Source organism: Plasmodium berghei (assembly GCF_900002375.2).
Source record: "Plasmodium berghei ANKA genome assembly, chromosome: 5".
Lineage (NCBI taxonomy): Eukaryota > Apicomplexa > Aconoidasida > Haemosporida > Plasmodiidae > Plasmodium > Plasmodium berghei.
The window spans coordinates 758,355-772,500 of record NC_036163.2 but is presented as its reverse complement, the minus strand read 5'-3'; the positions used below and the strand labels follow the sequence as shown (position 1 = coordinate 772,500).

Here is a 14,146-nt window from a genome sequence, read left to right as displayed (position 1 = left end):
TTATACAATAACTTGCGATACATTCATTAATGTTTAAGTTGTTAATTAGTTGAAGTTGTTAGTTACTTGAAGTTGTTAATGTATTTTTTTCTTTATTTTAAACCTGACTTTCAGATAATTTTGTTATCTTTAGTCACCATCGCGCAATATGTTGTACAATATGTATTAAAATATATTATAAATATATAGGTAATTCAAATAACATATACTTTTACACCATGTTTGCAACATTGATGTCCCTAACAATATATTGTTTTCAACTTGCAATGTTTACACATATTTGTAGCATTGATGTCCCAACAATAATATATGTTTACAACTTGCAATGTTTGCAAATATGTAGTAGACAGTGATGTCCCTAACATTATATACCCATCTGTTTACAACTTACAATGTTTACACCATATTTGCAGCATTGAGTTCCTAACATTATATTGTTTTCAACTTCCAATGTTTACAAACATGTAGTAAACATTGATGTCCCTAACATATATTGTTTTCAACTTCCAATAATGCAGGAACTATTAGTAAATATGCGTCCCTAACGTTATACATCCTCGTATTTTTGTTTACAACTACAATTGTTTACTACATATATGCATATCAGTGTCCCTAACAATAATATATGTTTACAACTTACAATGTTTACACATATTTGTAGCATTGATGCCTCTAACAATAATATATATTTACAACTTGCAATGTTTGCAGAAATATGTATAGTAAAAACTGGTGTCCCTAACAGTATATGCTCGTATCTGTTTACAACTTACAATGTTTACTACATATTTGTAGCATTGATGCCCCTAACAATAATATAGTTTACAACTTACAATGTTTACACATATTTGTAGCATTGATGTCCCTAACAATAATATATGTTTACAACTTGCTAATGTTGCAAAACATTGTGTTAACGTATTATGTTTATTTGTAACAATTGCTTGTTACAATATGCATATAAATATGCATGCAATAACATATTTGTGGCATATTCGCTTTAGATTATGGTTTTTATAATATAATATGAAAATCCTATATACAATGCGTTTGTGCAGTGTATTTTTATATATGTGTTTATCCCTATATATCCTTTGAATATCAGTTATTTTGAAAATAATATGATATTCAAAGGTTATGAACGTTTTACACAAAATATATAAGTTTTTTTTTTTTATTTATTTTTATTTTTTTTTTTTTTATTTATTTTTATTTTTTTTTATTTTTTTATTTTTTTTACACTACACTTATTTGCAATATATGTTTTAATTGTGTTGCTATTCCTCCCATCCCCCCGCACAACACGAGCAAATCCATTTGTTGTCTTACTACGTGATATGGCTCAATCAATGTAGCATTTGCTTGCATATAAACCGTATATGCTTCTATGGTTAAATTTTACATCACAAACCCCCACATGGCTTACTCTTTCAAATATTTCCATGTATAATACATAATTAATACATAAAAATTTACATTACAACCCGTCGATCACAATCCAAATTTCCATGTATAATTAATATTATACATGGAAATATAGGACAAATAAGCCAATCCCCTGTAAAATTATATGCGTTATGAACATATAGAATAGGAGTTCCACATAACCCTTATAAAAGGGCTGGGAGTAGTTTACATTCAGCATTCAGATGATTCACAGTAATTGCAATTTTCATTGTCTATCGTATTTTGCTACGGCCTTCATCGCTGTAGGAACCAAGACATCCATCGTTAAAATTGTGCTTAATTTTTTTATATTTCCCTTGAACTTGCTTTATCGAAATAATGCTTTTCAAACAAAATAAACAAACACATTATCATGTAAAAATTGATATTTATGCCATATTGATATATAGTATATGCATGGAACGCCATGCTCAATACATTTGAAATTAATTATATCCTTTTCATATTAACCTTTCGGAAAAAATGTAGAGATATAACCAACCCCAAAAATACCAAACAGAGGGCATCGTATGCTATATACGTTAAACTCATGAGATATGGTACCCTAATACACACACTTTATATCCTCATTATGAATAAATGGGCACTACTATATATTTTATGGAAATATACTTAGTGTTTTGTATTAATGACGATTTGTATACATATCTTGATATATTAAAATATATTTCTTTATATGATGACATCGAATATTAAATTGCAAAACATATAAAAGCCACACAATCTATAATTCTGTTACCACACCATTATAAATTTTGAATAATAAAAAATATGAACTAAGGTACGCATATCATGGTTTTAAAAATGATCCTTCCGCAGGTTCACCTACGGAAACCTTGTTACGACTTCTCCTTCCTTTAAAAGATAGGATTTACGGTCCTTCCAAAAAAAATAAAAATAAAATTTCTATTTTCTTGTCCAAACAATTCATCATATCTTTCAATCGGTAGGAGCGACGGGCGGTGTGTACAAAGGGCAGGGACGTAGTCAGCACAATCTGATGAATCATGCTTACTAGGCATTCCTCGTTCAAGATTAATAATTGCAATAATCTATCCCCATCACGATATGTATTGATAAAGATTACCTTCACTATTTCAGTGTAGGAAAAGTATATGCTGATAATACGTAGAAATTAAATTATCTACCATACAGATATAATTTTAAATACTCGTTTTACATATCAGTGTAGCACGCGTGCAGCCTAGTATATCTAAGGACATCACAGACCTGTTGTTGCCTTAAACTTCCTTGTGTTAGACACACATCGTTCCTCTAAGAAGCATTAAATAAAGCGAATACATCCTTACTAGAAAAAAGGCATGTCGTAAACGAAAGAATCATAATGAAAAAGAGCAAAAGGTAAACCAATTGATTAATCAATATGCCCACATAAACGTCAAAACCAATCTCCCAATAAAGGATATAGAGTACTCGCCGCTAATTAGCAGGTTAAGATCTCGTTCGTTATCGGAATTAACCAGACAAATCATATTCACGAACTAAAAACGGCCATGCATCACCATCCAAGAAATCAAGAAAGAGCTATTAATCTGTCAATCCTACTCTTGTCTTAAACTAGTGAGTTTCCCCGTGTTGAGTCAAATTAAGCCGCAAGCTCCACGCCTGGTGGTGCCCTTCCGTCAATTCTTTTAACTTTCTCGCTTGCGCGAATACTCGCCCCAGAACCCAAAGACTTTGATTTCTCATAAGGTACTGAAAGAAGCATCTAAAAAACTACTCCTTTAAAGAAGATAGTTTTATTTATAAATTTTCATCCAACACTTAGTCGGCATAGTTTATGGTTAAGATTACGACGGTATCTGATCGTCTTCACTCCCTTAACTTTCGTTCTTGATTAATGGAAGTATTTTAGGCAAATGCTTTCGCAGTTGTTTGTCTCCAGAAAATCTAAGAATTTCACCTCTGACATCTGAATACAAATGCCCCCAAGCTACTCCTATTAACTGTATCTAAGCCAAAATAAGAAAAGTTTTTCAAAAACTTTTGACCTATTCAATGTTGTTATTCCATGCTATAGTATTCAAACACAGTAAAATACGCTTTATCTGTTTGCTTTAAACACTCTAATTTACTCAAAGTAACGAGAAACCCAGTCATAAATTAATGGGCTCTCAAAGGGCCCTGTATTAAAAGAACTGCAACAAGGATAAAAGCAGTGACAGAAGTCATGATTCTTTCCAAGTGAGTTGCTTAAAATAATTATACCCTTGAAGTTCAACTACGAGCGTTTTAACTGCAACAATTTTAATATACGCTATTGGAGCTGGAATTACCGCGGCTGCTGGCACCAGACTTGCCCTCCAATTGATTTTTGGGAAGGTTTTAAATTCCCATCATTCCAATTATAAAACCAAAATTTGGCCTTATATTGTTATTTCTTGTCACTACCTCTCTTATTTAGAATTGGGTAATTTACGCGCCTGCTGCCTTCCTTAGATGTGGTAGCTATTTCTCAGGCTCCCTCTCCGGAATCGAACTCTAATTCCCCGTTACCCGTCAAAGCCATGTTAGGTCAATACCCTAACATCAAAAGCTGATAGGTCAGAAACTCGATTGATACACACTGAATAATTATATTATGTGTTGCTTCTTTGTTATAATTCCTTTAATATCATTTTTTCTTAGGGGTCTTAACAAATACATACAATTACTCCGGGGAGTAAAAGTACTTAACAAGTATTAGCTACAGCTTTTCCGTAGTTATCCTTATAATAAAATGTCAAGTAGATTATAACTGTTTTAATGAGCCGTTCGCAGTTTCTGCAATAAATGTGCATATACTTTCACTTGCATGGCTTAATCTTTGAGACAAGCATATGACTACTGGCAAGATCAACCAGGTTACTATATATATTAATATCATATATGAAAATATCCAAATATTATATTTAATAATTTTAATATACATAAAAAAAATTTAAGTATATCAATTAAATTATATAATATGATAGGTATTTCATTTTAATATTATTATATGTTTATTACATATTTTAGAAAAATACACTTAATAATAATGTGCTTTTATCATTTACCGTGATCTTTTATTTGTTATTTTTTCTTTATTATACTATATTATTTTATTTATAGTATTATAATAAAAAAATAAATGCGCCTAGCATAAAAATATATCTCAATCATTTTTGATGGTATTTGATAACCCAACAAACAAATAAAAAGACAATATAATTTTTACTATGGTGCTATACTTCAAAAACTATTTTATACAGTATACAAATTACGGAATTATACATTAATACCATTAAAGGTCCCTATAAATTGAAACTCTTTTAATAATTTTAATAAACTTTACGATTTTATTTATCAAAAATTTAATTATAATTAACTAATTTTTTAACAAATGGGTCCAATATAAAAAAGATTAACAAAATTATATTTTGTTTAAAATATATTTACTTATTTGTAATTATTTTTTATTCTATTAGAGGATTGTTTTGTATACATACATAATAAACCCACACATTTTTTTCAATTATATATCCCACATATTTTTATAATACTCAAAAAATATTGCCACACAATTATTATCCAATAATTACATATTGGTCGTATTTCACTATAAAAAGTTCCATATTAAAAAACTAAAAATTAAAAGTATTAAACTTTCTAATAATATTTATTAGATAAAATACAAAAAATTATTAATTCACTACTACTTATTAGTTATAAATTATTAATTTACACACAATAACTGATGTTACTACACAGTTATAATAGATATTTAAATAATAATTTCACAATATTCACATCATATTCATTTGTCCATAACCTTTTTACACACAATACAACGGAATTCGGAAATGTTATCTATATAAAAAATTACTCTCTAAAATTAAATTATAAAACAAACATTTAATAATTTGTATTAATAAAATTCCAATTTATTAAATATTATATTAAATAATAATATCGATTAATTATTTTGTATTCAACAGTTATAGAAATCTATAACAATTGTTTACCACAATATAATCATTTTATAATATTACAGTTTATATTATTTATCTTTAAAAATATATTTAATAATTAAAAATAAATAAATAATAAATAAACATAAAAAAAAACATATATGAATAATAATACATTTAGCTTTACTATCCTTTATATTGTTTCCTTTCATCGCTTATACAATCATGACATAACATGTAATGCTACCACCTAAATATTATTTATTCATTTATTTACCACTAGAATGTTAATTAATATTTTATAAAAAAATTTTTACAAAATATATTTTTTTGAAATTTATTCATATGGACCCACTTTAACTACCATCCTATGATGTGTGTATGTATGGATCATTTATGTTATACATCAATTTGACCAGTTCATAAAAAAAATTGGGGCTAACTTTATAGCTGCATACGCAATATAAATATATTTATATTATTTTTTATTGACATGACTTTATATTATGAAATGTTTTTTTATCAATTTTAAATATATAATACCATAGAAATTTAATTGACTATTTATTCGCATATTATGATACGTACGAACCTACATAAATGAATAACATTTTTTTTATTTTGTAAATAACGAAATCAAAAAACTGCAAAACACGTTTTCATTTTTACATAATGAGTTTTTAGTCGGTGAGGTAAGGACGATGTTTTTTTTGTTGGTACATTTTTTAAGCATACACTTGCTCAAAATTGTTTTATAAATAAATACATATGTACATATATATAATGTTGTATTGCAGGCATATGAAATATATAGTATATAATAAAAACATGTAAAAGTTTTTACTTATTTTACTCATAAAATTAATGGTTTAGTAATAAAAAAAACAATTTACTATATAAATTTTCTTAACGTTTTTATGTTAGACATATAAGTTTGAGTGTATTTCCAAATATACCGTTAATTTTATTTAAATATGTATACTAAACAAATATATAATATAAAATATCTCCAAATTTTAAGTAATTTGCTAATTATGCAAAATGTTAAGTAAAATATATTACAATGTGTAATAACAAATAGAACAATAACATTAGCATACGAGCAAATTAAACGAGTAAATATCCTTATATTATAGAAAAAATTATGCATTATATACGTATATTCCTAATTTTAATGTGTAAATTTATATTCTTACTAGGAGTACAATAATATATTACATATACATAGTGCCTTGTTTTAAAATATAGACAATATTTATTACCTTAAAAAGTATATTATGGTAGACTGTACCTATTACTTTATATAAATGCTTTTAACGAAATATTATTAATTTGATTACCAAATTATTCAAATGTTTTAGTGAAATTCAAAATTTACATAAAATATATATTTTGTGTACCTTTAAAGATTGCAATTGTTTAGTTAAAAATGCGAAAAAAGGAAAACGAAAAACTGATATAATAGAAAAATATTAATATATTTATTATCAAGAACAATATAATATAAAAACATATTCAGTATAACATTTTTATGGGAATTTTATATGTACAACATATTTTATTATTTTTCGATAATTTCCTTTTTCTTATTATTTAGTATGCATAGACAAAATAAATATAAATGCGCAGGTATTGCGTCGATACCTAAATATTAAATTAATTATAAATGCATCACCTTAATGTGATTAAAGGGTTTAAACAGCTAATAAGACATCAAATTACAAAAAACATATACATTTTAAAATTGTACTTAAATATTAACACATTTTTTATATGCCTAAAATAATAATACAAAAAATTATAGTATTATACTACTACATACATATATTAAATAGTCTCAACAATAATAATTTATATATTCAATATGCGTTTATGCGTGTACGCTGTATTACATGTATCTCTAAATAAGTAAAATCTATAACGTATATAATAATAACAATATCAATAGTATATAACTATTATAATAATAACGTTAACAAAAATAACTGCAAAAATAAAATTACAAAAATCTTATATATGTAAACTTGCTATATCCTTGCACAAAATGACTGTATAGCAAGTCAAATAAAATGGAAAAAGATAACTCTGCTATAAATAATGAAAAATACAAAGTAAAAACGTAAATGCAATAAAATCAAAAATACATATCCATATGTATATGCACATAAATATAAAAAAAGACATTAATAATGAATATTTATATTTTTTCAAAGAATTTAGTTGATTGTTACTACCTGTTATTAAAAAAATTTAAGAAAAAAAGTGCCTATGTCATTGATGAGTTTTTAATAAAGGTACACACTAAAAATTATTGGGTATTCCTTAGTTAGAGTACCATATTTTAATAAACATAATAAAAATAATTTTTTTCATATCAATAAAACTTCTACAAATTTATATTTATTTTTTTAAAAGGAAAATAAGAATGGGGATGGATCGTTGATAATATATGAGGATATTAATTCAGATGCCTTTTTTTTTTTAATTTTGGCAATGATTGATTCTAATTATGATGTAAGTAATTAATTGATATTTTATTTCAACAAAAAATACTTGTGTTGATATTTAATTATTATATATATATATATATGTTTGCTTATTTGTCTATTCATCTTACTCCATTTTTATATATATAAACATATTAGAGAATTAACAAAATTAGCATTTTGAATATGCAAAACGGAAATGATATAATCAAAGGCCTCTGTTTTTATATAGACAATGTAAAAATATCTGACCTTCTAAAAAAAAACATTAAAAATGTGAGGAAAGCAAACCCCATTGTTGAAAGAAAAAATAAATTGAATTTAAAAAAAAAAACAATTGACCCCGAAAAAAAAAGTGATTCAATTAAAAAAAATCCATGCAATATAAAGTCTTTGAGCATATTTAATACTAATATAGATATTAACGCAATAATACTCCTTTCTAAAATTTTATATGACAATAATTACTCAAAGGTCAGATAAAAATAACTAGAAATATATATTGCATATATGTATCACAATTTTCATAGGGGTGATTTTAAACATATACATACTTATGTGAATTATAAGATTTTGAAAACAAAATAACGATAAATAAATATATATATACACGCACCCATTTTATTTATATCTTCATTCGTTTAATTTAAAGCTGGAGCATTTGGCAATAGATTGTATTAATTTAGAAAACGATTCTCTCAAATATATGTCCTTATCATTGTGCAATTATAATAGTTTAAAATCTTTAAGTCTTCAAGTAATTTTAAAATGCTTATACAATAATATATCTATCTGTGTATATATACGTATATGTCCCGATAAAGTGTAGATATAAATAAATTCATGCCATGCTAATACATCATTCGGCGCTTCTCTTTTTTCTTCTAGTATTGTAACTTAAACAATGACGCTATCAAATATATTATCGATATAGTCATATATGTGAATTCCTCTATAATGACCTTGAACTTATCTGGAAATAAATTTACTGAAGAAGGAATATGCTCAGTAATGATTATTATTTGTTATTTTTAGAGATTCAACCATAATTTATATTATCATAATATGTACACTATGTATACATATTTTTTTTTTTCAAATATCAGCTTTTTGAAAGTTTTTTATTAAACAATGTTTTGTCTAATATCGATGTATCTTATAATATGTTTAATTTATCTAGCCCATTCATTGAAATACTTTCCAAAATTATAATTAATAAAACGGTAGAGAAAAAAAAATTATGATTTTTCTAGGGAAATGTAGTTTGCTATTTATTTATGATTATGCTTATTAATAATAAATATGCACAAAAATGTAGAATTGGAAAAATATAATATTAAACATATCGTAATTAAGATCATATAATTTACACACAATGCCGCTTTATATCCATAAATCGTATTGATACAATTCCATTTCCCATATTTATGAAAATTAAATAAAATAATTTAATGTTTTTTCAGAATATTTCAAGCATATCATTAATTGGCAATTTCGTGGACAACGACAATTTGTCTAAGATAAATGACGCAATGACTTTTAATAAGTCCCTTTCCATTTTAAAATTACCTAATGGGTTATCATAAAAAATTATTAAATAATATAATAAAGAATAATGCTAAAACATATATTTTTTTATTATCCATTATTTATGTGCATTAATTATGCAGAGTTGATAAAGCAATATTAAAGGAAATAACTTTAAAGTTGGTTAAAAGGAAAAGAATAAAAAAAAAATGTAAAAAGAAGGTTACTTAAAGGGGGGAGGAGCATTATAAAAACTTTCAAACACTTTTAAAGGAAATATATTTTAAAACGAATAAATATACAAATAAATACGAAAAAATTCATAAAAAAAATAATTAATTTTTCACAATTATAAAACTCGCATAAATTAATTTTAAGCATAATCATAGCTGAATAGAAACAAAAAATATATAAAAGATATAAAAAAACAGGTAACTATTTTGCTATTGAATTCTTATTAGTGTTTCTCCTACTCGTATATACTTTTTCCGCTTTTTTGATCTATATGTTTTCCTTTTCATATTTGTTTGCCACGTCCTTTTGGAATATAAGATACCTTAAATACGTAAAAAAATAGACAATTAAAATAATATTATATATTTGCTTAAAGATGTTGAAACATGAACTTAGAAATGCAGTTTTCTAACAAAAAAACTACAAAAAAAGTTGATAGAAATAAAATTTAATTAATACTTTATATATACATTATGTATATTATTCATACAATATTAATATATCCACATTTTGAATTATTTTTCACTAAAAAATTTATATTGTTTTATTTTCCTTTAGTTTCGTACTATTTAAACTTAAAAAGTGTCTCCGTATCTGTTTTAAAAAAACTGAATTGACAAAATTTAGCATTTTGCTTAATTACTTCGTTACACAATCAAAATGTTATAGATTATTACAATATATATGTTTTTTGCCATGCTAAGAATATTGATATCTCAAATCGTAAATCTTTATTTGGACTCACTCACCTTTTACATTTTTTATAATATCTTATATTTTTTTATTTTGTGTAATATTTTAAAAATACCCCAAATCTGCGTAGGTTTATATTTGAAAAATATATACAAATCATAGTATTATCAAAATTCCGATTAAATAATACACTAAAATATACAAAAAAAAACATTAATAAACAGTAGAAAATATCTAAAAATATTTTAGCAATGTAAAATTATATAACTATGTTAATGATAATATTCTTTGTATATGAATGTATAATATGTACATAAAATAGTACGTCAAAGATCAATTTAAAATTGGCACCATATTTGTATGATATTTGGTATAACCAAATATATATAATATAAAAAGAAAAAAATCACGCTAAAAAAATGTAAGAAATTATATACACTTTCCATATATAGAAAACTAAAAATTATATAAGCATTTATATCTATATCACATTTCCTTTTTTACATAATATTTTTTCAACTATTATAATAGATACTTTATTTACCCATATGTTTTTTATTTTTTTGTTCATATCGAATGGATGATAAAAATAGCACAGTTTTCAATTGTGATGTTCTAATATGTGGTACTAGTTTGTTGAACAGCTTATTGTCAGTTTATTTCTCCCTAAAAGGTTATAAAGTAATAAACATTGATAAAAATAATTACTATGGTGATGTAAATTGTTCTTTGAGTTTCAATCAATTTCAAGATGAAAAAAATAACCTTCATAACTTTTACGAAGAATATTTTCCTTTTTATAAAATAAATAATAGTCAAGATGAAAGTGAAAAAAAAAAAGGGAAACCACAAAAAGAGAAATTGAAAGAAATTATTAAAAATTATTTTCAAATAAATAGCAATAAATTTAACATTGATATTAATCCAAAAATATTATATAATGAAAGTGATATTGTTAATTTACTTTTAAATTTAAATGCCCATACCTATATTAGCTTTGTGGGAATGCAACATTTTTATTTATCACACACAAATGATGAACACAAGGAAAATGTTCTTAATACGAATGATAATAAAAAACAAAATTCTGGTGAGCAGGCAAACAATACATTTACAAACAGTGAAAAACAATCGGATTTAATAATACTAAAAATCCCACTAAATAAATCACAAGTATTTTTAGACCCAAATCTAACTCTTATTGAAAAAAGAATGATAATGAATTTTATTTACAAGCACATTATACATGATAAAAATTACACATTTTCACGTTTTTCAAATTACAATTTTATAAAAACAGAAAACACACTACAAAACAACCAATCACCAATAAAAACTAATTATGAACACAATCAGTATGATGATCCAAATAAAAATTCTGTAAACAATGAAACATTAAAACGGGAAATAAATGAAAAAGAAACTGAAAATAATAATATTGAAGATAAAACAAAAGAGCACGATGAAAATATAAATATATTAGATTACTTAAAGACATACAAAATAACAGATAAATTAATTGATTATGTTATTTATGGAATAGGATTATTTGAATTTGAAATAGAAAAAACTAATGAAAAAAATATATCCGAATATTACTTAAATGGATTTACAAAAGAAAAAAAATTTATTATGAATAAAAGAGAATTTATGCAACGCTTTCATATATTAATAAACTCGTTAAACAAATTTAAATTACAAAATTTGTTTGAAAATGCTTTCATTTATCCATCATATGGATTGAATGATATTATATTTTCGATGTCAAGGGTATCATGTCTAAATAATGCCATATATATGATTAACAGAAAAATTAAAAACATTAATTACTCAAAGTTTCACACGCAAACCAATCCTATCGAAATAAATAATAAATATAATGATAACGGTGATAACTGTTTACCAAATTTATCACAAATAAACGAAGTAATTCTTGATAATGAATATGTTATCAAACCGAGGTTTGTTATATCATCTGGATCTAACATAAATTTCCATGAAATAAAAAAATTTCTTTTTTCCTCACCCCCCAAAAAAATTAATAGCTACAATAGTAACCAAAATGACAATATTAACAACAATAGTAATAATAAATTTCGTACCCAAATTGTAACAAGCCGACTAATTGTTTTAAGTACGTATTCATTTCTTGGAAAAGATGGTGTATCATTTTTTATACATAAAGATAAAAATAATAAATATAAGAAACAAACAAATTCTCACAACTTAAATACAAATGTACATATATTGCAATTAGACTATAGTAGTGGTTCATGCCCTCCAGGTTTTTTTTTAACATATTTTACTTATCTAGAAATTATAGAGGAACAAAAGATAACAAATAACAAGTTTATCAACTTGCCTAATAATATTAATAAGGATCAAATAAACGATAAAAAAAGTGATACACACATAGAAAATCACAAACCATTAAATTATTTGCTTTTATTTGATATATTAAAATTATTCATAAAAAAATCAAAAGGGCTTTCTAATTCATATGTAGATCAATATTTATCATCTAAAAATGTATATAACGATGATTATTATGGAATTATGAACAAAATATGCGACTCTTTTAGCAACGACTTTGTAAATAATAATAACTATGCATATGAGTTTACAAAACTTGAAAGTGCAAAAAACGAAGAAAAAAAAGAAGCAATGAATTGTAGTTTGGCATATCAACAAAATGGTGTAAATAATGTAATTAATATTTACGAATCTTATTCACAAAATAACAAAACTGTAGAAAAGAAACAAAATAAAAGCAATAATTTTTTCTTAAATTCTTTTAATGATTTATTGAAAACTGAAGGCATTATTTATTGTGCATATTACGAATACAAACCTGTAATATACAGGAAAGATACTATTAAATTAATTAATAATAATATAGAGCTATATAAAAAAATATTTGAAAATGTAGAAAAAAACATTACAAGTTCCCATAACAATATCGGATTGATAGAGAAAAAACAATCCACACTGAATTATGCAACTGAGGATGAAAATAAAAATAACGAATCGAGCGAAAAAAAAAATGTGCATATAAATTATAATGAAAAAAACGATTTAAATATTAATAATAAGGAAAACATAAAACAAAATAAATCGTGTGATGATTTAAATAAAAAAAATATTTATCAACTTGATGAAAATGCAAAAATTTGCAACTTGTTGTTTACTAATGATATACACAATTACCCTATATATCCTCTCGTTGAAGATGTCTCTACTTTTTTTTACATTATTAATAAACTTAACAATAATTTTAGTCAATCTGATTATTATCAAACAACACATGATACATTTGCCAATATGATAAAAACATATTTTAATAACAATAAAATAAATAAAGTTTAAAACCCATTCTTATTTCCAAATTTCGATACAAAACCTTTTTATTAATACTATATATTATATTTTCCGCAGTTTTATTCTTTATTTCTTTTATTTATATTTTTTTAAAGTATTATATATGTTCATTTAAATTTGGCATTTCTTTTTATGCATACATTTAAAAAAAATAATGAAATAAAAATAATATAAAAACAATCACTTTGATATAATTCATAAAACATTCCTTTTCTCAATTATTAAAAAATAAAACATGCAATAATAATAGAATAAGATGTATAACAATAATAAATTTATTATATTTTTTTTTTATCACTTACATTTTTATTTATTTTCTTTACCCAATATATATTTTTCTTTCTTTTTGTGCTTTTTTTTATTTCAATCAACATAATTAAAAAGACGGCACACAAATACAGAAAAAAATAT

At 24.2% G+C, this 14,146-nt stretch overlaps 3 protein-coding genes and 2 non-coding genes across 5 annotated transcripts; 2 read left to right on the top strand and 3 right to left on the bottom strand.

The window, feature by feature from the left end:
• Window positions 1-1,604: 1,604 nt before the first annotated feature.
• Window positions 1,605-1,740, bottom strand: PBANKA_0521241. The gene has a single exon (XR_002688195.1). It is a non-coding gene; the product is annotated as a 5.8S ribosomal RNA (ribosomal RNA).
• Window positions 1,741-2,266: 526 nt separating this feature from the next.
• PBANKA_0521221 lies at window positions 2,267-4,314 on the bottom strand. The gene has a single exon (XR_004611894.1). It is a non-coding gene; the product is annotated as an 18S ribosomal RNA (ribosomal RNA).
• A 3,172-nt stretch (window positions 4,315-7,486) lies between these two features.
• On the top strand, window positions 7,487-9,661 carry PBANKA_0521200 (conserved Plasmodium protein, unknown function; the record flags this gene model as incomplete). The annotated part of the gene is made up of 9 exons (XM_034568466.1): window positions 7,487-7,528; window positions 7,631-7,711; window positions 7,833-7,931; window positions 8,063-8,377; window positions 8,556-8,660; window positions 8,792-8,911; window positions 9,010-9,126; window positions 9,367-9,479; window positions 9,574-9,661. 9 exons carry the CDS (start codon window positions 7,487-7,489, stop codon window positions 9,659-9,661), a joined length of 1,080 nt encoding a protein of 359 aa, XP_034420453.1.
• A 212-nt stretch (window positions 9,662-9,873) lies between these two features.
• On the bottom strand, window positions 9,874-10,294 carry PBANKA_0521100 (conserved Plasmodium protein, unknown function; the record flags this gene model as incomplete). Its single annotated transcript, XM_034568465.1, has 2 exons — window positions 9,874-9,986; window positions 10,231-10,294. The coding sequence occupies 2 exons, from the start codon at window positions 10,292-10,294 to the stop codon at window positions 9,874-9,876; spliced, it is 177 nt and encodes a 58-aa protein (XP_034420452.1).
• Window positions 10,295-10,933: 639 nt separating this feature from the next.
• PBANKA_0521000 (GDP dissociation inhibitor, putative) lies at window positions 10,934-13,723 on the top strand (the record flags this gene model as incomplete). The annotated part of the gene is made up of 1 exon (XM_034568464.1): window positions 10,934-13,723. One exon carries the CDS (start codon window positions 10,934-10,936, stop codon window positions 13,721-13,723), a length of 2,790 nt encoding a protein of 929 aa, XP_034420451.1.
• Window positions 13,724-14,146: the final 423 nt, after the last annotated feature.